Source organism: Centroberyx affinis, unplaced genomic scaffold (assembly GCF_046629955.1).
Source record: "Centroberyx affinis isolate AG114_WGS23_722 - 3 ecotype Tasmania unplaced genomic scaffold, CSIRO-AGI_Caff_v1 ptg005428l_1, whole genome shotgun sequence".
Classification (NCBI taxonomy): Eukaryota; Metazoa; Chordata; class Actinopteri; order Beryciformes; family Berycidae; genus Centroberyx; species Centroberyx affinis.
The window spans coordinates 56,314-78,116 of NW_027282716.1; the positions used below are offsets into that span (position 1 = coordinate 56,314).

A 21,803-nucleotide genomic window follows, 5' to 3' on the forward strand; every position below is an offset into this window, starting at 1 on the left:
TACGGCACTCCACGCCGAGATTCCGTTTCGGCAATTTCCTCCGAGATGGCGGCTGAAAGGAACCGCTGATACCTCGCCGGCTCGCGAGAGGGAAAACAAACCCCAGCGTTCATCCTTTTGATATGTGAATCCGGTCCCCTCCCCGCTCGTTTCATCCCACGTGCCGAAAATCCATCACGGTCTCTCCCCCCCCCCCCCCCCCCCCAGATAAGCGCGTTTTCTCTCCGTCAAAGGCGGAACTCGGAATGACGGCGTGCGAGACAGTAGTAAGTTGTAATCTGAAGGACATCTACCTCTCGCGCCTCAGATATATCGCGTAGACAGGGGGCGACGCCGATTGCGGAGCGCACCGCGTTTGCAATTAAGATCCCCCGGAGCCTTTCCCCAAGATTATTTAAATGTATAATTAGTGACAGATTAATTACATTTTGCACATCAGTCCTGATTAGATGTGATGGAAACTTTGAGTATAATCAACCCTGCGTCACCCAAGGAGTTTGGTTTCAATTTGATGTCTGGGTTGAAATGAGTTCAGACGCAAATTAAGACCCTGATTGATACGACTGTCATTACAGCCTCCGCTCTTTCGTCGCATCATTTTTCGGCGAAATCCAAAGAGAAAAAGGGGGTGGAAAAAAAATGGATGGTTCTCCTGTGAGCTATGTGAAATGCACACATTTGAAATATCTTTAGGCCCGCGACTAAGTGAAAATATGTTCAGCTGAATAGAATTCTCACAGGATGTTCAAAGTAAATATATTCTGCTCTAATGAGGCGGATGAATTCAGTGTGTTTTGTTCAAAGCTGCTGTACCTTGTGGGACACAGCTATTCCATTGATGGTTCATTTGATGGTACCAGAAGAAAGAAGTTATACTTTGTAACTGAATATAAATAATCGTGTGTGTGTGTGTGTGTGAGTGTGTACTGCTTTCAAACGCAAGACCTTCTTGATCCGCGGGGAGTAAAGTGAAAAGTAAAAGTTTTCGTCTGCTTGTCTGTTTATTTACTTGCAAATCCTCTCTCTCCCTCACTCTCTCTCGTCACCCCCCCCCCAGTGGACGAGGACACGGAGGGAAGCTCCCGATCGGGCCGCGACTCCATGTCCGCCAGCGCCGACCTCATCATCGCCGGCGCCGGGCCGGACGGCGAGCCCGCCAGGGAGGGCGACCGGCGGAGAGAGAGGGAGAAGGGCGGGGGCAAGGAGAAGAAGAAGCCCGAGAGGGATAAAGAGAGGGAGAGGGACAAGGACAAGAACAAAGCCAAGAAAGGCGTGCTGAAGGGCCTGGGCGAGATGTTCAGGTACACACACACACACACACACACATACACACACACTCCCATAGCCTCAAGCACCAATCGCTATCCGCTTTATTTAATTCCACTGGCCGCCTTCTCCACTGGAACATCCCGGAATTTGAATGCGTTCTCAGGGTGTTGCCGGCGCTAATCAGGGACCCTTCTCCTTGAACCCTGTGAGGTGGAGAGAGTGGATGGAGGGGGGGAGGGGGGAGGGGGGGGGGGCTATCGACCTCCGGGGCCTCTGGCACTTCTGAGGCAGATTATTTTTAATAAGGGCAACATGTTTTATTCATACTCCCGTGCGCGGCGTCCTCCCCATCCAAACACGTTGGGCGTCTGTTAAACCGGCGGACAATGCTCCCGGCCCGCGCCAGCGCTAATGCGGGAGCTGTGATTGGGCTGCGAGGACGAAAAGACCTTTTGGAGATTATGAAATCGACTGCAGGTTGGAATTGTTTCGCCTCGGGGTCAGTAGTCTTAGTGGCTTTCTTATCGTGTGGCCACATGTTTTTAGAGGCAGGCAGCCTTTCGAGGCCATGAGAGGTGGCTTCATTTTGCTCTTAATGGCTCTCAAATATTCAGTAATTTGTCAGAAAAAAACAGTTCACAAGCACAAAGATTTACAGTCATTTTTAGGCCCATTCATGTATTCATCCTCATGCATACTGCAGGTCCTAACCAGTGTGCTACATCCTCATATACTGTTGAAATAGGGAGGGAAATTCAATCCAGACACCAACACTTGGCAAATTCTGACTGTGGCTGCTAGGTTTGCTACTTTACCAACCACTGGTTGGCAGGCAACCAAATAGCTTTAGGAGCATCTGAAACATCCGGCTGGTAAAATAATTCAGCTGCCACTGTGGACTAATGGGCAAAAACATAAATTTCCTGCCCCAAGTGCAGCTATCCAGAGTGTATACTTTGGACCATGCACTGTGTACATAGATCATACCAGGAGAAACCTCCAAATAGACTCCAGATGAAAATAAACATCCTGCGGGTAAAATTAAGGGCTGATGGGGGAATGCATTTCCGAACACATTTGCCTCCTCTGCCACGAGGAAAATTAATGGGGGAGTCACATTAATTATTTGGATTCCGTGCTCATTTGAATACGGCATAAATTAAGGGCGGAGGCGGCGCGGGCCGTTATCGTGCCGTAAGTTGTTTTCATGTGGATTAGTTTAATGGGATTAGTTAGCGTATCGCGGCGCACGGCTCGGTAATGAACAATAAAGACGACAAGTGTGTTTCGAGGTCACGATTGAGGAGCGCGGAGAGCTTGCTTATCATGCCATTATTTTCACTTTTGCAGTTTTTAATTTTTAATTTTTTTTTCAAACCGTAGTTACATCCCGCGGCGTGAACGCAATCTATAATGACTCGTGCAGGGGTGACATTCTGCGTGAACACAGACACGGAGGCCAACGCGCTCTCGGATTAGTAAAGTGGAAATTTGACTTTGAGGGTTTTGACGCTCTCTCTGACATGCAATCAGCGGCCGTGGGCAGAGGGGTGTTCGCCGTGCGCTCGGGGGGCCCGTGGGTGCCGGGGTGATTTTTGCCCCCCCTCGGAGTGCTCTCCTCGGCCTCATCATCGCTCTTCATTATCTCTGAGTGCCACCGCCACTTAAGAGTTGGCTCGCAGCAGGCCCTCGCTGACACTCGCCCCCTTGCTCCGTGCATTTAACTCCAGGCCCGCTGCCTTCTGAATGCAAAGAGCGCCGTCTCCTAAACACAGCATGCCCCGCTCTCTCTTTCTCACTCTCACACTTCCCCTCTCCTGCGCCTACTCCCTGTCGATACCTCAAACCCACTCTTTTTTTTTTCATATGGTAAAACTGCGACAGTTCTCGCACATTTCATCCTCACAATTGAAAGTATGATACCGAGTTAGCTCCCCTCCTGCTCTCTATGCCACCTCGCCTCCACACTGTCCTTTTCTTTTCTCTCCCGGGGTTCTCCTCAGAGGCAATCCTCAAAACAAGTTTAGAAAGTTGGAGATTGCGCGGAACTGAGGTGAGTTACTTCGGATGTGGTCCCAATAGATACGACGGCAAACTTTTTTTTTTTTTTTTTGGTAAAAACAAAATGGAAGCATATGAAATGCCTAGCGGTAGAAAGGGAGGAGAGGGAAAGATGGTGAAAGATCTGCAGTGTGTCTCACTTTTCAACGATTTATCCAAAGTTTTGACAGTAATTCAGAATGGAGGATTCTGTCTGAGAGAGAGGGGTTTGGCTGTCAGAAACTCAACAGTTTCCCGAGCTTAGGGATCGCGCGGCGAATTTCCACAAGCGAATTTCCGTGCGCGAGTGTCTCACCGTTGCATCAAAACATCAAAAAGACATCCTGATTAGGTTAATCCTTTGTAATGCTTGTCTCCCTGGTTTCTGCATTTGCATAAAATGGACAGGCACGCACTCGCACTTTCCCTCACATTTCCCACACACACGCGTGTCTTCCACTCACGCTCTCTCCCGCTAAGGAGATCTCAAGGAGTTTGCAGCGGCGCTGCAATTTGAGCTCATCTGCATGCAGACCTTTGTGCGGCCTGATGAACGTGCGCCGCGCGCTCGCTTAATGGACAGCCTGATTGGGAGTGCATTAACATCAGAGCCAGGGGAGAGGAGGATGGCCTAATATAGGGAGAGAGAGGATAGGGAGGGAGAGAGACGGTGAGATAAATAGACTGTGAGTGCAAGAATGAGTGAAAGTGTGCGAGTGTGTGATGGAGAGAAAATTGACTGCCTAAAGCCCACAGCAAAGAAACTGCAGTGCAGAGCTGCTCAGCTGCCTCCCTAGGAGAATGATACTGTACCGCCTATAGGACGGCACAGCACAGGACCATCCTAGTAATGAATAGGTTATTCTTATGAATGGATGGCGATGTGCATGCGTGCGTAGGATAAAGACCAGCCCCGGGCGGAGGCAGCTCCACGTCACTGTTGTTTCTGGGACGTCTGTGTTTGCACGTGTGTGTGTCTATATCCAGTGGGATAGGGGAGGGGAGGGGATGGGGGGGGGGGTCCATTATCCCCCAAACCATTGTACGTGATTATTCATGTCCTTTCTAGTGGATAACATGTGATCATTACTTTCTGATCCTATCAGGTTTGTTTAGATGTTGGGAGCTTCGCCCAAGGCCCCCGTTAGCATGCTAGCAGACATGACGTCTCGGCCCCGGCCCTGCAAGACTCCCTTCAACATGCCTAATGAGGTGTTGTTTATCTTCCCTGTGACTGACTGACCTCCTCCGTGAATGCCCCGTCTCCATCTCTTGGTGTGTGTGTGTGATGTATGTGTATGTGTGTGTGTGTGTGTGTCTGCTCCTTTTTGATGAGTGCCGGGGAAATGCATCCCGGGCTGTAGGAAAAGGAGCATGAGGGAGACGGAGCGGGTGGCGGCTGCGGAAAAAAAAAAAAAAAAAAAAGGAAGGCAGGGGTGAGACGGGGAAGGGGGATGGGGGGTGGGGTTGGGATGGGAGGGGGGGGCGTGTGCACTGGAGTGAATTAGGGCACCGAGGGAGAGTGGGAGAGGAGGAGGATGAGGAAGAAGAGGAGGAGGATGAAGAGGAGAGAGAGAGAGAGAGGGAGGGGGGAAGCGAGGAAAGAAGGGAGCTTTTCACAGGCGCAGTCACGGCATCGTGGCACTGTCTGCCTGTAGGGAGGATGGAGGGTCTCTTGTGTGTGTGTGTGTGTGTGTGTGTGTGTGTGTGTGTGTGTGTGTGTGTGTGTGAGGCGCATGCCTGTGCACATGCCTGTTCCTACTTGCACGTAAGTTTGCATGTGCGTGTGTGATGCGTGTGTGTGTGTGGATGGAAAGGCTGCGTTAATGGACTCTGGCACCACCACCCCACCCCCCCGCCATCCCCCACCCTCCGCTCCTCATCCACACACACACACACATGCGTGCGCCCTCTCCCCGCCAATCTGATAAGTGCACGCCTCACGCCGAGCCATCAGCCGACGCTGGAGCTCGGGTGTGACAGCCAGGCCCCCCCCCCACCCCCCACCCCCACCCCCCACCCCCCCTCCTATCACCCTGGGGACCTCCTCTGCCTGCTCCTCCCCACAGATGCAGCCCCACGCTCAGGGCCAATGGAGAGATGCAGGAGAGAGAGGAGAGGAGAGGAGAGGAGGGATGCTTCCCATCCTTCAATCTGTGTTATTCTTAGGCAGTGTGGAAGCACGCTGCGAGCGCTTGGAGTGTGTTGTGAGGGGGGTGTGTGTGTGTGTGTTTGTGTGTGTATGTGTGGGGGGGGGTTGTATGTGTGTGTGTGTGTGTGTGTAGGAGGATACTGTGCCATGAAAGCATGATAGCGTTGCCTCGTGTGCGTGTTTGTAGCATGAGAGTAGCAGCTAGTTAGCGTGAGCCTGTGCTGCTGTATGCATTCATACCATATGATTCCTTCTGCTCGTGTGGGTGTGAACAGCTGATGGCGGGTAAGCCGGTTTGATCATTAGTACTCGGCATGACACGTGCATTAGCCCGGCTTTTTGCGAAACACACGGGCCTGAGCGTGCCTGATGCATCGACACGCACCGCACCCCCCCCCCCCCCCCCCCCCCCCACCCACCCCGACACACGCATGCCCCCACACTCGCACACGGCCGTAGTATTGTTATTGTAGTAAATATAGTTGATTTGGAGACGGCAATTAGGCCGCCTCCGCATGTGAGCCCTGACATCTGCTGAATGTAATCTGAGAGAAAATGATAATTGTTCTTCTTTTCCTCTGCCTCGCTCGTCATCGTCGGCCCCGTAATGTCTGTGCCGAGGCAGTAAAGGCGAGCGCGGGACGCCGGATACAAGCTGGAGCGCATTTGGAAGAGTAACTGGCTGAAATGAAGAGAAGAAAAGATGCAATCAGGCATATGAAAAAAAAAATAATATCACACATCATGGGCTGTATGTGGTGATGCAGAAATGAACATTGATTCAGCATAGTGAGCATGGCAACTGGAGGCAAGATAGTGATTTCCTATCAGCTCCGGGTGTGCTGTTCTGTAGCTGACCATGACCTCTGACCTCCACATTACATTATCACAGACATAGAAATATTAATGAGCGAATGAATGGATTCACAGATGAATCACTGAATGAATGGGTGAACAAAAGAAACCAATGGTTTGAAATGAAATGAAGGGCTAAGAGAGAATTCAGAGGGAATTCAATAAAAGGACAACTGTGGCAGTCCAGTGCAAAGTCATACCTCAATATCACCTTCAAATGGCTGCACAGCTAAAAAAGAAATATCATGTCAGCGAGGGGCACTAAGCGGCGAGGGTCAGCTTTTTCAACTTCTCGGGGGAAAAAACATCTTTTCAGAAGAACTCCCTCCCGTGTCATCAAAGCCGCCGCTTGATCCGCGAGCTTTAAAGGGGTCATTTTTCGGGGGAGTGTGTTTGTGTGTGTGGGGGGGTGGGGGGGGTGGGGGGGGGGGAGTGAACTCGCAACAAAAATGTCCTCCCGGGTGCGACATCCCATTACTCTCCTGCCAATCACGCACCAAAAAAAAAAAAAAGGGCAGCGGGGGGGGGGGCCAAACAACCGACAACAAACCCTCCCGCGGAGAAGATTAGCGCGACTGTCAAAGAGCGCAGCGGAGGAAGACGGAAACCGGTGAAACAACAGATTACTCCTCCGCGCGAGGTTAGGGGCGAGAGCGCGGCTTTTTTGTGTCGCGCGCTCCAAAAATTGCTACTGCCAATTTCTGGCGGGGTGATGCTTTTGGAGGTAGGGAGAGATGGGATTAAGTAGGAGGAGGAGGAGGAGGAGGGGGTTGGAGAGTGACTGTGACTGCCAGAATCAGAGCCGGCCGCTGGGGGCGGAGGGGTGGTGGGGGGTGGGGGGGGTGGGGTTCTTCTCGCCTGTCCGGTCCCGCTTCCCCCTGCTTTCGGCCACTCGATGCAAATATGACCGGGCACCGCTGGGCCTCCATCAGACAGCGTTGGAGTAATTAGGTTTAGAATGATCATGCGGGGCTCTGAGATAGGCCTTGAGGCCAGGGGAGAGGCTGGTGTGTGTGTGTGTGTGTGTGTGTGTGTGTGAGGAGAGGTGGTGTTGCGCCGCGGAGTTAATTGAATCTGAAATCTTGTCGGCCTGAAATGAGATCCACCGATGTCTCTCATGCTGCGTCTCAGGCAGAGGGCTGCAAACATGACTGAATTCATAAAGTGTGTTATTAAGGAGCTCAAATTAAGTGTAGCAGTGCCCCCCCCCCCCCTTACTCTACCAGGCCCATGACTGCTAATGATCCGGCCCCAGTGGAATCCCAGCCCAGTCCCACCCCTCTCTTCTTCTCTTCTCTTCTCTTCTCTTCTCTTCTCTTCTCTTCTCTTCTCTTCTCTTCTCTTCTTCTCTTCTCTTCCTCTCTTCTCTACACGTCTTCTCCCCTCTCTTCACTCATCTATCTTCCTCACGTCACTCTCCCTCCCTCCCTCCTTTCATCAACCCTGATGTTCCGAACAGAAACCGCCTGATGTTTCTTAACTTCTCCCCCCCCCCCCCCCCCCGCCACCCTCCACCACCCCCCCCCCCCCCCCCCCCCCCCCCCCCCCCCTCGTTTGATATTTGTTTTTCACACTTTGGAACACTTTTGATTCCACTTTGATGTTATTTTCGCTCCGGCTGCGGATCGCTTTGATCAATCAGAGAAAGGCTATTCCGACGCGCGGCGGCGGCTCTCGGAGGACGGGGCGAATTTGAAAATAATGAGAAAACATAAAGAACGCGTACGAGGATCTGAGAACAGTGCGATCCCGTTTTGTTTTTCTAAATAGTACAAATGAATCGCTAATGCGTCCCCGTAATGAGCTATATACAGCGTGTGTATGTATGTATCGGTCGGAAGAAAAAAAAAAAAGTTGAATTAGAGATGCAAAGCATGCTTGATATTGCAGAGACAGAGGTGAGAAATGCACATGGGAGAACCTATTTATTCGCCCCTATGTGCTATGCAAATGAAGCATGCTGACTGCTACAGTAAGACTCATTGCTAGTCCGCTCACCTACCCAGCAGGCTTAGCATGTAATGAAATGGAGGCCTTTGGCTGGAATGACCTTTCCCATCCGCTGACTGCCCGGCCACTGATGTGCACACACTCATCCCGCCTTAACATCTGAGTGAGAAGACGGACGGTGAGAGAGAGACAGACAATCACAATGAAGGCAAAAAAAAGCCAGGAAAATTGCTTTTGGAATTACAAAGGTAATATCAATCGATGTGGAATTACACTTCTGATTTCCGTCAAAGGCAACCAATTAAAGCCGGGGGAGCCGCATTCCTCTTGTTCTGTCAGCGTCTAGACATGTGTTCGGCATGTAAGGTGAAATTGTCTCTTTCTTTTTTTTTTTTTCCCTTCCCTGTTTTCCACCTCTCTCTCTTTCTCTTCTCTGATCAGTTTTTTTTTTTTTTTTTTTCTCTTCGCTCTGCGTTTGGCGAGGGTGTCAGAGAAAACGGAGGCTCGTTTCATGGCTGGATCGGGATTTCACTCCTCTCTCTGTTTGTCATGAAGGGAGCTTAATTGGGCCCTCACCGGCGTATGATGGGGAGGAGAGGAGGAAGGAGGGACGACGGAGGGGAGGAAGACGTGCGAGCTCTGTTTTTCCTCCTCGTTGGCGAGGGAGGGAGGGGAGGCTGAAGCGAGGTTGGAAGAGAGCAGGAGAGAGAGAGAGAGTGCGAGTTGATGTTTTGAACAGTCCGCAACAGCAGATAAAGGGCAGTTGATTCTTTCCAGCAGAGGATACCTATAAGGTCTGATCCAGTCCTTTGTGGAGGTTTGTGTCTTTCCCCAGCTGATCCCACTACATCCCTCCTGAAACAAGCCCTGATCCACTGGTTGTATACCACAGATGGGCCAAATACTCAGCTAAGTGTAACATCAACATACTGTACATCATTGTCAAATTAATTGCGATACCTTGGTATAATTACGGTAAATAAATGAGACTGTGGTCAAGATTGTTTGTAGCCTCTATCTCATGCCAGTGATAGAAGTGCTTCTCAAAATTAAGACCGCATTTCCCATAATCCCTGTTGCTTTCTGTCACAAAAAGGTGCAATGTTGCTGCTACGATCAATGGTTTTCTCTTTCATTGTACTGAGGAAGATAGACATGTTGGAAGTTCCACCATCTGCCATTGCGAGAAGCTCTGAAAGTTTTAGCTCTGTTTGCGCTGGAAGAAAAGCGTCTTCTTCTTGTTTTGTGCTGTAAAGTAATCTCCCGTTGTGCCGTAAAGCGATCCTGCAAATATCTGGCAAAATCAGACTTCGCGTTCTCGCAATTTTGTTTGTTTACAAAAATAAGTGTTTCAAAATGAATGTGGTAACGATTTATTGATGATAAATGCTTCACATAGCACCTTAAAATTGATGTTTACATGATCTGTTATGAGTTCCGCATTTTTTTTTTCCATAGAGTCCCATTCAAAACCCCATTCTGTAATTTAAAAATGCGTCAATCTGAAATTAAGGTGGTTAGTTTTGGAGAAACTGAGTTTACTTTTTGAACAATCAGCATTTTCGTCCTACAGCTAAGATCTATCACTTCTCCGAAGCCAGTAGAAAGGAAAGAAGAATGTCCAGGGTCAGGCAGCTAGCATCACCTATGATATACAGTCTGTCTCACCTTCCATCTATGAGCGTCCTGCTCTCTCTCCATCCTCACTGTATTCAGGTTTGCTGTCACTCCCTCCCTTCCTCCATCCACACACCCACACGTATCCCTCCTCCCTCCTCCCTCCCAGCTGCCCTCGAGATTCATCGTGGCATTGACAGAAAGACCTCTCCCGTCTCCCTCTGAATGCTGGGAGGATGTATAGCACGGATCAACGGTTCTGTCTTCTTACCCCCCCCGCCCCCCGATGGACTCAAATACAACGCACGGCCGGCGTGTGTGTCTGCGCCTGACGTCTACGAGACAGAGAACCTGCCTCTCCTCTCCCCTCAACCTCTCCTTTAGGCGGGCGGCTTGGAAATCATGCAGAGTTTCAGCGTTGCAAAACACAGCTGTCTCCAGACTCATCAGCATGTAAATGAGTTGGGAAACAATTCGGAGGAGCAAAGACAATCAAAAAACAGAGAAGGCCGAGAAAAGGGGCCCGATGAGCGAAATTAATTCATGAGGTAATCTTTTGTGATGATGATGCTCATAAGCGATTTTTTCTTCTCACCTACCTAATGGGAGTGCAGGGAAGTGGTGGGAGGCGGGAAGCAGCTGAAAACGCATCGGCGGAGTTATTTTTCTGTGAGTCTGTGCACATCGGTGGCGTTGTTTTTGTTCAGCTCTTCCAGTATTCGGGTGCACTTCTCCCCCTATAGCGCTTCCACAGTCAGTCTGAGTTGCGGTTGCCGTCATTAAAAGAGCTGAGCAGACTTTGGCTGCTGTGTTGGCTGAATGTGAGTTTGTGTGTCTGAGGCAGGCAGCGGGCTGAGGATACAGAGAGTGGCAGTGATCAAAATGGCCCATTAGGAATGCAGCGTGCCATACTGTATCTAGGTCACAGCCTGAGCCACCTACTGTAGCTCTTCCACAGAGAAACCACAGCGCTGCCCCCCCACCCCCCACCCCCCATCTCCATTCCTGCCTGCCTGTCTGCCTGACTGACTTGCTCAGAATGTGTGCGTGTGTGTGTGTGTGTCAGTCTGTGTTGGTTAGGTTGAGGAGGCAGTTGGCAGATGAGTGTGTATGTGTGCTCGGTGAGGGTTAGGGATAGGATCATCGTTGTTTGTGTGTGTATGTGTGTTTGTGTGCGTGCATGTGTCTATGTGTGGGTGTGTGTGAGCCAGCTAGCAGTTGAGAGTGTGTTTATGTGCATACCTGTGTATGTGTGACTGTATGTATCCGTGTCAGTCTGTATGGGTGTGTGTGTGTGTGTTAGGTTGGGTAGATAGTAGGCAGTTGAGACTTGAATGTGTCTGTGGGTTAGGTTAGTTTAGATAGGCAGTTGGCAATTGTCTGTTTGTGTGCATGCCTGTATGTGCTTGCATTTATGTGTGTGTATGTCTGTCTGTCTGTGTGTGGGTTGTTGGGTAGACTAGGGATTTGACAATTGAGTGTGTGTGTGTGTGTGTGTGTGTGTGAGAAGAGAGAGAGTGAGTGTGCAGGAATCTTATGACTAGCACAAAGGTCAGTGGATTAAATGCCACATAATTTAGACATACAGTATGACTTTGCACTGGCAGAATGTCAATAACAAAACACACACACACACACACACACACACACACACACACAGTGAACATCGCAATCAAAATGAGAATCCTCAGCATAGCTCAGCTCAGCTGAAGTTGAACTGAGTTGCTGAAGTGATTCCATGTAAATTGTCCTTCAGAAACTCCCTCCTCGTTGCGCTCATACACTTTAACAAATGGATGTATGAATGTGTTTGGACTGTTTATTTGTGTTGTAATGAGAGGCTTTAATCAGAGGTGTCAGGAATTTGAAACGTTCTTCTGAGCGTGTGCAAAAGCAACCCTCCCCCCCTCCAACCCACACACACACACACAAACAAACACACATCTCCGTGATTTATGTGAAACATTAAAGGCAATCATGTTGGGCTGGGCCTTGTCCTTTGTATTGCAGAGGCTGTTTGAAATATGGAAAAGCCAAGCCGTCCCTTGAATTATACACACACACACACACACAAACACACACACAAACATACACAGATATACGTGCACACACACACACACAGATAAAACACAGCCACACACACATTTTCCCACATACACACACTCACATGCACACAGACACAGATGCAAGCATGCACTTTTACTTGTAGACGCTCACACAAACACATATGGACACGCACAGACACACACAAGGATACACATACTGTATAATGTATGCACACACACACACATTCTAAAACAGTTCCTTTGATAGCGATAGTTGTTGCTGTGGTTAAAAGACAGAGAACATCCTCAGCCACACACTCTGATGTAATTCCAGCTTCTTGGATGTTGCCGCACATTCTGTCTGGTCTCTGTAGCTAGAATGAATGTTTCTCAATAAGAGGGGATTAACTCTGTTGGTGGAATTTGAAAATGTACCATACCCTCCTCCACACACACACACACACACGTTCTCACACAACGTTGCAAATAAACACATAGCAGAAGGACAATAAAGTGTGTGTAGGAAGGGATACCACCCAGAAATAGCCCCGCGGCCCTTTGTGACTGACCGTTCTTCTTCACGCCAATATATTTATTTTGGTCTACACCCAGCAGACAGACTCTCTCTATGAGGCTCTGTCTGTTTTCTCTCTATCTGTCTCTGTGTCTCTCTTTCTTCATCGCTCAAATGGACCAGTTGCAGTTGGTCATCTGGCCGCTGGTCTAAGACACACACACACACACACACACACAGAATGAGAAAGAGGGCGAGAGAGAGAATAAACAGAGCGGGCGAGAGGCAGAAAGATGAGAATGAAAGAGAGAGGTATAACAGATAGCGGAAAACCCGACCGACTGACGGAGGAACGGAAATAGCGGGGGGGAAATACTGACAGGCGCGGCGGGAAAGAGATAAAAGTTAAGGCCAGAGACAATTTTCTGAGAGGGGCGATACGGCGTCTATTTCCATGCCTCTCTATTTCAAAAAAAAGAAAAAATCATCATTTCCATACAATAACCTCTTTGCGGCGAACAGGCGGGGGGGACAGCGATAGCGGCTGCGAAAATGGCCCTCATTTGAATACAGCGATCGGGAAAACGGGCGCCATAAATCGTTTTTTTTTTGTTTTTTTTTGTTTTGCATGATGAACGTGACGGTGTCTCTCCTCCGCTCAGCCGGGGAGAGAGACCTGTAAGAGGCGTCGGAAAAGTTCCCGGTGAGAAACCATTTTTGTCCCGCGGCCTGATGTCATGAATAAATGCATGTCATGCCTCGGCGCCGCTTACCCGCCCTGCGTGAACCAGGTCGACTCCCACCCCTCGCTCCCTCCCCCCCACTGTCTTCACACCATTACCAAACAGGAATTAGGCCCCGGCTTTCCTCCGGAGCGTCTCAGCCAATCGTCGGCTACCCCTCCCTCTTCCTCAGGTGGAAATCAATTGGCTCGGAGCGGAAAGAGCCTTCGTCCAATGAGGTGTCGTTCCTCGCTGTGACCCCGAGAGAGGCAGAGTCTCTTGCGATGGCGTCTCCGTGGAGCGCCGCTGCATTAAGGCGGGTTGTGTTATTTTAAAGGCGCATTCCGCATCACGAACCCCAAAGAAGTGTCGGTTCGGCTTGAATATAGCCGAATCTCTCGCCAGTTCCTCTTCACAGGTTTACAGTCCTCCCTCCTTAAATTCTCTGAGAAAATGTGTTTTTCCGAGGAATGCGTCAAATTGCAGATTCTTGCTGCAAAGAGATTCTCTGGCTGAGCGGGGGGGGGGGGGAACGTGCTGACTGACATTACAGGTTGTGGATAATGAGTTCCGCGGGGAGGGAGATAATCGGCAGGTGGCGGCTGGAGGCTGGAGGCTGGAGGCTGGAGGGGGAAGATGGGAGAACGTCGGCAGCCGCGGTGGTCGTCCCCGGAAACCGGCGGCGGCGACGAGGCCCCCTCCTCCCGTTAATGCCGGTTAACGATCCCGGGTCACAGAGCGTGATTTGCGTGGGGAAACAAATCTTCTCCCGTCTCCCTCCCTTTTTCTTTCTCTGACTGTCTCATTAGATTTTTTCTTACAAGGCGTTCCGTGTGTCTCGCCCCAGGTAGAGAGTGTTTACTCACCACAGCCCGGCGAGAGGAGGAGGAGGAGGAGGAGGAGGAGGAGGAGGAGGACAGACAAATCCGACAGCCTTGCCTCTCTAACAAGGCGCTATTAAAATTACATGCCACTGTCAGGGTTTGGCCCTAGGTGTGGCGCTGTGTAGAAATCACGCGCTGGTTCATATCGACCCGCCCTGCTTAGGACAGGAGAAAGAGAGATAGACAGAGAGAGTGGTGTGTGTGTGTGTGTGTGTGTGTGTGTGTGCATGTGTTCTTAACTTTCTACTTTCTACTTTTTGCCATCAATAGCTGATAATAATGTCTCTTGATTCTTCTCCGAGAGAACAAATTACATGTATTATTTAGAATGCGTTATGGATTACCGTTATGAAAGGCCCTGGGTGGAGGCACGGCTCCGTTATTTATTTTCTTCCCGGCTGCGACAAACACAGTTCGGGGGGGATGGGGGGCTCAGACACCGCGTCAGACGCCTGTAGGGGGCTTCGCCTGGGGAGATTTGGATTAACTTTCAGGTTGGCCAAGCAGAAACCATAATGATTCTCTCTCTCTCTCTGCCCTTGAAATTATCTTCTCATCACTTACTAAAATTGATAGATGCAGTCATTTTTTTTTTTTTCTTTTCTGCCTCGCCCGTTCCATTTGCAGGTGTGAAGAATGCCAAAACCGAACATTTCACTCATTGTACGCGGCGGGTCTAATGCGAGGTTAAACCAGTTTTTGCAGGTTCTTGCATTCAATTTCAAAACCACAGCTTTTAGGAAAATGAAATATGCAGCTATTGCTCCTGTCCTGTCTGCTATTTCAGCAATTTCCTCTGAGCAAACCACAGAAGTCCTGACAGAGGATGTCAAAACAGATTATCTTTTCCTCAAATCTACTCCCCATATTAAATGATTGCAACAATCAAAATGACTTTAATTGAGTCTTTTCATAATTTCTTTTTTCCCCCACTCTTTGGAAATTCTCTCTTTGACTTTTTTACTCCGCTGTTGTGCTGCCGCCTTGAACTACATTATTACCCTGTAAATCGATGGAGATGATGTATGGGCATCCACTGCTAGTGGTAAACCCTTCTGTTTTCTGTGATATATGATGATGTATCATATTGAATGGAGTACCTACCTATAATAGTGGCTTCTGTTCAGGGAAAAGCAGATACATACAGTATAGCCAGCTACTCAGTAATATGCTCCCTGTGCGATGCTATTTGCGATACCATTAAGAGAATATGTTATTTTATGAGATGCTGTTCTCCTATAAGCGGATACTTTGATTGATCGCATCCATCATTTTTCTCTTGATATTTGATCGCATCGGTGGACATCATAAAAACAGCATATATTATATGTGACTGACACATGTTAGAGCACATACCACCTAAATGAAATTTGATGGCTGATCAGGCAGCGCAGAAGTAAATCAACCAGTGATTGATAGCATGGTGCAGTGCATTGTAGTTCTGAATGCAGCCTAAAATAAATCCAGCTTCCCAGCATCCATCTGGACTCTGTCTGTGGTCGTACCATCCTCCCGATGAAATCTGCATCTTGCTTCGCTGTCATTGGACGGTTGTGTGTTTGTGCTCACATCTGAACTAAACAATGTCTTTCCTTCCAGGTGGTTCCTCAATTTTCATCCCTCCTCGCCGTCTTCCTTTCTCCTTTGAGCGCATCTCGGTATTTATATTCATCAGTCCTGCTGTATGCTACAGAGAGATAGATGCTTAGCAACGGATCATTAAACAGTGCTTTGGTCTGGTGGGGGGTGGGGGGTGGGGGGGGGTGGAGACCGGGGCTTTATGATGATGTGAATGGTGTATCAGTGCTTACCTGGGGTAGAATGGGGATGTTGGGTCCAGCGGTAGCTCATTTATTGATTGCATGACGATCGGAAGTCAACTGCAGTAGCTGTTGTATCTCTGTACAATGACAAATAACATCAAATTGTGTCATAAGGAGTCTTCATCTTAGTATTAGAAACACAAGGAACTGTCACAGTCACATTAGGAAGAAGCTAGTCAAACTTTTGGGTTAGGATAAGTTTCCTTTGCTAAACTGCAAGGTATCCTGCTCTCACTCCATTGTCATTCCACCCGTGAGCCGTAGTTGCCAATCAATAACTTATTATCAAGGCTCATCAACCTCACTCCCAATACCACCGTCCCGATGCCAGCCCGAATTTATGCCAAGGTGCCAATACCGGCTCAAGAGTTTTACAGAAACGGCTGAGTTGCGTCTTCCAGCCTGACACTGATTAACTCCAAATCATTACAGTTTTTTATCGGATTCCTCCTCCTCTCAAACGAGACACTTATCTTCGAGAGACAGGTATGAAAGTCGATACGGTCTGCGTTTTTTTCTTTTTTAAAGAGGCGCTCTCTGCATTTTTCTGCTGAGAAAAACGCGGAGTATAAAAAAAATATGACATCGGGTGGGGGTGGGGGTGGGGTTCGGCGGCTAATCCCGTGTTCCGCCGCGGTCCCCGCCGGCGAGGCTCGGGCCGTTACAGCGAAGAGGGCAGAGCCGCGTCGTCGGTGAACCAGCCGGCATCCCGATAGCCTTCTAATAGCTCTGGTAGCGTCGGCCCCCTCGCCTCCGCCTCCCGCTTTGATGTGGGCCCTCCCTCTCAGGCCACCGGCGGCGGCGGCGGGGGAATCGCCTTTCATACGGGGAGCCGCTGTACGCCCCGGAGGTCCCGCTCACACTAATCCGCCAATATGTTTCACCGTGACAAATCCCTCACTTTATTGATGTTGATCCAGAAGCAGTGGGGGGGGGGTGAGGGGAGAAAAAATAAGTTTGGGGGCAGAAGTTTGTCTCCATTTTTCCTCTATAGGGGGAGAGAAGGAAGAGAAAATGCGGAGGAAAAGAGGAAGGTGAATATTTCCCAGGGAGTTAATGAAAGTCCTTGAAGTGAGGCGAGGGAAGCTGTCACCTGCCCCGGTGATAGATAGCAGGCCTTCCTATTATTAGCATTCCCCGAGCCCGGAGTTTTATGCCTTACTAGAGCCATTTGTTGATTAATTAATCAGGTAATGTATGCTATCCCCGCGACAAAAGAGCCCGCGTATCCCAGCCTCTCCCAGGCTTTCCGTGCGGCCTCCGAAAGATTACGATTCCGAGAGCGGCCGCGGGTACCGAAGGGAACGCCGTTCGCGCGAAAGGTCTCGGGCCCGCTTTTAATGTAAAGTGGAATAATAAACATCCGTGAGGGAAACAGCCTCCCATTTCATGAATATATTCGCTCCGGCGCTGGCCCAAAGTCAACCTCGTCTGATGTAATTTTTTCAGCTTTTGGAGAAAGTTTTCCAACTGTCAAGCAGAAGCTCAGGTAAAAAAAAAATAAACCGGGAGCCGGCGGGAGCTTAATGCCTCCTGCTTTCAAATTGAACGGGACTTTTTCCCGTAATCAATGTTCATGTGTGCGAGCGTGGGGTTATCTTATGAAAGATAAACAGTCGAGGGAAATCCAATCCTTTTCTGTGATTATCTTTATTGAATTCCGTCCCTCTCGCGGTCACATGCCCTCACGTCCGTACTCTTTCTGTTATTGGCTCGTCTTTACATTCATCAGATTTGTCCAACAACTTGACATATGCTGTATATGCACACAGCTTTCAGCGCATACAGACGATGATAGAAAGCAGAGGCAGAAAACGTGTGCCAGTGGGTTTGGTGTGTATGCTTCTGTCTACAATGAAAGCTGTGCACATTCCAATTACAGCTGTATTCTGTATAGATGTATTTAATTAGGATTTTGCATGTGCATACACGCGCTATGGACCATTAGTAGACTAACTGTATCTACTGTAATATGGCACACAGATGTGAATTTATCTCCATAATCAAAATGACCACCATGTGCGCTTCCTGGATTCCTGGCTGTAATACTTCCTTTTTCCGTCCCCCCCCCCCCCCCCCGCCGCTTCACACTTCCCCCGCCGCTTCACACTTCCCCCGCAGCTGCCACCATTGTGGAGCGGCGGGAAATGACATCACATATCCTCGTAGCTTTTCCTGTCCTGTGTCATCAGAGCGTTTACCCCTTTATCCCTAAATTCTGCCCAAGCGTATAAAGTCGGCATCTGATCTTATCCACAGGCGCAGTGTGTGAGTAATGAAGTGGAGTCAGATAATAGAGCTGTCCGGTTATTGTGTGTGTGTGTGTGTGTGTGTTTGAAGGAGTGTGCAGCCCTGTAATACTGTACTACCTGTCAGCAGCATCCCTCCTTTTCCCTTTTCCATTCCTCATCATTTTCTCACACCCCTCAGTCAGCCGGAGTCTCCAGTCATTTATTCTCCCGGCATCGAGCGCGGCCGACCGGGGGAATTTACGACCGTCGGCTCGGCTTATTCTCACCCCGCTGTAAAGCTGTCACGGATTTTACCGCCGCCGGTGTGTCACTGCCGTCATTAAAATGTAAAAGTTTTCGCGACGCCGCCGCGAAAGTTACAAATGATGCCGGCGAGCGCGGCCGTTCCCTCCACTTACGCCTCGCTCTCGCTCGCAGGTAGTTTGTTCCCTCTCTCCGCTCAGACTAAATCATGAGCTGTCACAGCTCACATCACTCTTAAGTAAACTCTACAGCGCGAGGGTGGGAGGAGATGGGGGGGAAGCTCATCCTCTGTTTAAAAAAAAAAAAAACAGGGAGTTCTGCCGTTTTTTTCCACGCTTTTCAAAAACTTACTTTAAACACCCCGCGCCGGGTTTTTCTCTCCTCCTGTCCCGGACGGAGAGCCGACAGGGAGGTAATCCGGCGCGCTGAGTTATCGTTTGATATGGCTTGATGCGTTTCGATTGCGTTTATATGAAAAAGTCCAAGTTATTCTTTCAATAACGAACGGGCGCCCAGGGAGACTCCTCCTGAGCTGTCTCGCCCGCACAAACCCCGACCCGAAGATTCTGACAGTTTGACACTTTAATTTCCTTCGGAGCATTTCACCTGAATCTCCCGGAGAAAAGAAAGGAGACGTGCCGCTGTAAAGGAGAAGAAGAGAAAAAAAAAAAAACGCCATATTGGTTCTGAGATGATTAAAGCCAGGGCCTCAATTAAATCCCCCTCTGCCCTTCTCTTTTGCCCAGGTTTGGGAAGCACCGGAAGGACGAGCGGCCGGGAGAGAGGATGGAGAGGAAGGGCTCCAGTAAATCTAAGCCCGAGGACATGCAGGCGTCAGAGGAGGAGACCCTGCGGATGAGGCTGGAACAGGAGAGGTGAGTGCTCAGACAGAGCCTTGGCTTGCTAAAAGCCTACGCAATTAAGTCCCAACAGAACACAACAAAAAAAAAAAAAAAAAAACAGTGCTGACTGGAAAATTAGCAAACTGCCTAATTAACAAAATGGCGGAGCGAGGGTCGGGAAATTCTGGGAAAGCACTCAGATGTCAATTTGCGAAACGTCCCTTCGCTTTTATATCAGTACATTAAATAGATCATTTATGGATTGTTGTTGCCGGTGCCATTCAGCAGCACTGACCTCCTAATGGCGCCCGTGGGCCCCCGTGGATTCGGCTTGATTGAATGGTGCCTCATTATAATAGTGGAATCGATGTAGCTCCGCGTTTGTCTTTTTCCCCGCAGCGAGTGCAGGTTGTTAATCGCTCAAGAATACGCCGTTGCCTTTTCATCCGCCCCTCTTGGCTCCCCCTGTCCCTCGGTGTTCCTGGACATTGGGGGCCTCCGTAAGAACGAGGCGGTGTATTGAGTTTTTTTTTTTTTTTGCCTCATTCTTCACAGACAAGTCCTATTTAATCCTCCGCAGCCGAGAAGACAATATCAGTGGCGGGGTGAATGAAAAGACAGCCTGCTGCCTCCATTGTTCCCCCACCAGCCAAATGAACTCAGTAATCAAACTGCCGTTGGTAATGAAAGCTAATTGAATAGAAACAATAGGGCTTGATACCGCTCCCTCTTACCGCTAAGGGAGGGAGGGAAGGCTGGATGGATGGCTGTTGGAAAAGACTCGCTACCGCTAGAACGTACGCTCGCAAACACACAAACACGCTCACAAAAGCCCTCTTCCCCTGCTGAATGGAACATCTGGAGGCCTTGTTCAAAGAGCTGTAGCGCTTCTTTTTTTTTTTCCTCTGAGCGAAGGTCTTCTCCGCTGCGGGCGCGAGTCCCTCTGGCTGGAGGCCCAACACATTTCCCTCAGCGCGCCCAGGAGACCAGCGGCCTGGCTCTCCCTCCCTATCCGTCCCCCTTTGAGCCGCTCCCAAACACCTGCCACGCTAAGCGGCTGAAACAACACAACACAATGAGATGTATAGAGTAACAGTACATGCCCTCACACTCCACCCCTCCCCAGAAATACTGTTTATATCCCGTCCCGACTCTACTGCGAATCCTCATCCCCTGTCTTGTTTGTGTCCGTTCTGCATGTGTGAGCTCCGGCTCCCGCTCCCGGTGCAGGAGGGGCAACCTAATTCTTCCCTTTTTGTACCTGCCCCCAAATCCCATCACTCAGCCCCGGCCCGGGATCGTCCCTCCGTTAATGGAAAGGGAATCCTGGGGGAAATCGCGGTGGGGTAATAATAAACCAACCTGCCACGAAGCCAAGTCGATATTCAAAGCATCAGGGTTTCAGCGGGTACGACAGCTCAGAAATCCATTACTTCTTGGGTTAGCTGCTTCCAGCAGCATTTGTTATGAAGACATTCGTAATGCACACTTATCTCTATGTTAATTCAAATTTTACAAATCTGCGTCACACATTTGTGCAATTTGAGTATTCACTCATTTATTATGCAATATACACTGTATGTTTATGTGATTTTTTCTTTTCTAATTGTAGTCAACAAACAAAAATTCCGAATAATCAGTCAGAAGTGGGCATTCAGCGGTGTCGCTTAGTGTTGCTGCCTTCTTCGTCCTCCTCCTCCTCATCCTCCATCTCCTCCCTGCACCTCTTAAGGGAGATCCTGGGCCTTTTGGGTCCAGTTGTAAACCAGGAGGGCTCTTCCACCTCCTCCTCTTCCTCCCTGGTCCTCTTTCCACAGACTCTGGTCAGTCCAGGGGAGACGCTGCCACTGCTGCTGACGCCGCTGCTGCTGGCTACAGCCATGGAACTGGGAAACTCCCATCTCCAAAAAGGACGAGACGGGTCCACATCAGCAACAGCCCTCAGCGCTTCTTCCTCCTCACTGTCAGATATGACGATGATAGGTGGTGCTGGATGTCTCTCCACCATCTCTCTCTCCTCCTCCCTGGTCCTCTTTCCATAGACTCTGGTCAGTCCAGGGGAGACGCTGCTGCTGGCTCCAGCCGTGGAACTGGGAGACTCCCATCTCCAAACAGGGGGAAATGGGTCCACATCAGCAATAGTCCTCAGCACTTCTTCCTCCTCACTGTCAGATATGACGATGATAGGTGGTGCTGGACGTCTCTCCACCCTCAGTTCCTCCTCACTGTCAGATATGATGATGATAGGTGGTGCTGGACGTCTCTCCACCCTCAGTTCCTCCTCACTGTCAGATATGACGATGATAGGTGGTGCTGGACGTCTCTCCACCCTCAGCACATGTTCCTCCTCACTGTCAGATATGACGATGATAGGTGGTGCTGGACGTCTCTCCACCATCTCTTTCTCCTCCTCCCTGCTCCTCTTTCCACAGACTCTGGTCAGTCCAGAGGAGACGCTGCTGCTGTCTCCAGCTGTGGAGCTGGGAGACTCCCATCTCCAAAAAGGACGAGACGGGTCCACATCAGAGTCCAAATCAGACTCCAGGGGAGCGAGCTCCTCATCCTCGTATTCATCATCAGCATCGCAGTTCTGGG

The 21,803-nt window shown here is 49.7% G+C and overlaps 1 protein-coding gene across 1 annotated transcript in view; it reads left to right on the forward strand.

Annotated features, from left to right (window-relative positions):
* Positions 1 to 21,803, forward strand: part of LOC139667295 (partitioning defective 3 homolog) — a gene marked incomplete at its 5' end in the record, with an annotated part of 77,635 nt that overhangs the window by 48,324 nt on the left and 7,508 nt on the right. Inside the window, 2 exons of the mRNA XM_071546744.1 lie at positions 1,058 to 1,301; positions 19,113 to 19,241. Of these exons, the coding sequence (XP_071402845.1) occupies positions 1,058 to 1,301; positions 19,113 to 19,241 (373 nt within the window). The remainder of the gene's footprint in view (positions 1 to 1,057; positions 1,302 to 19,112; positions 19,242 to 21,803) is intronic.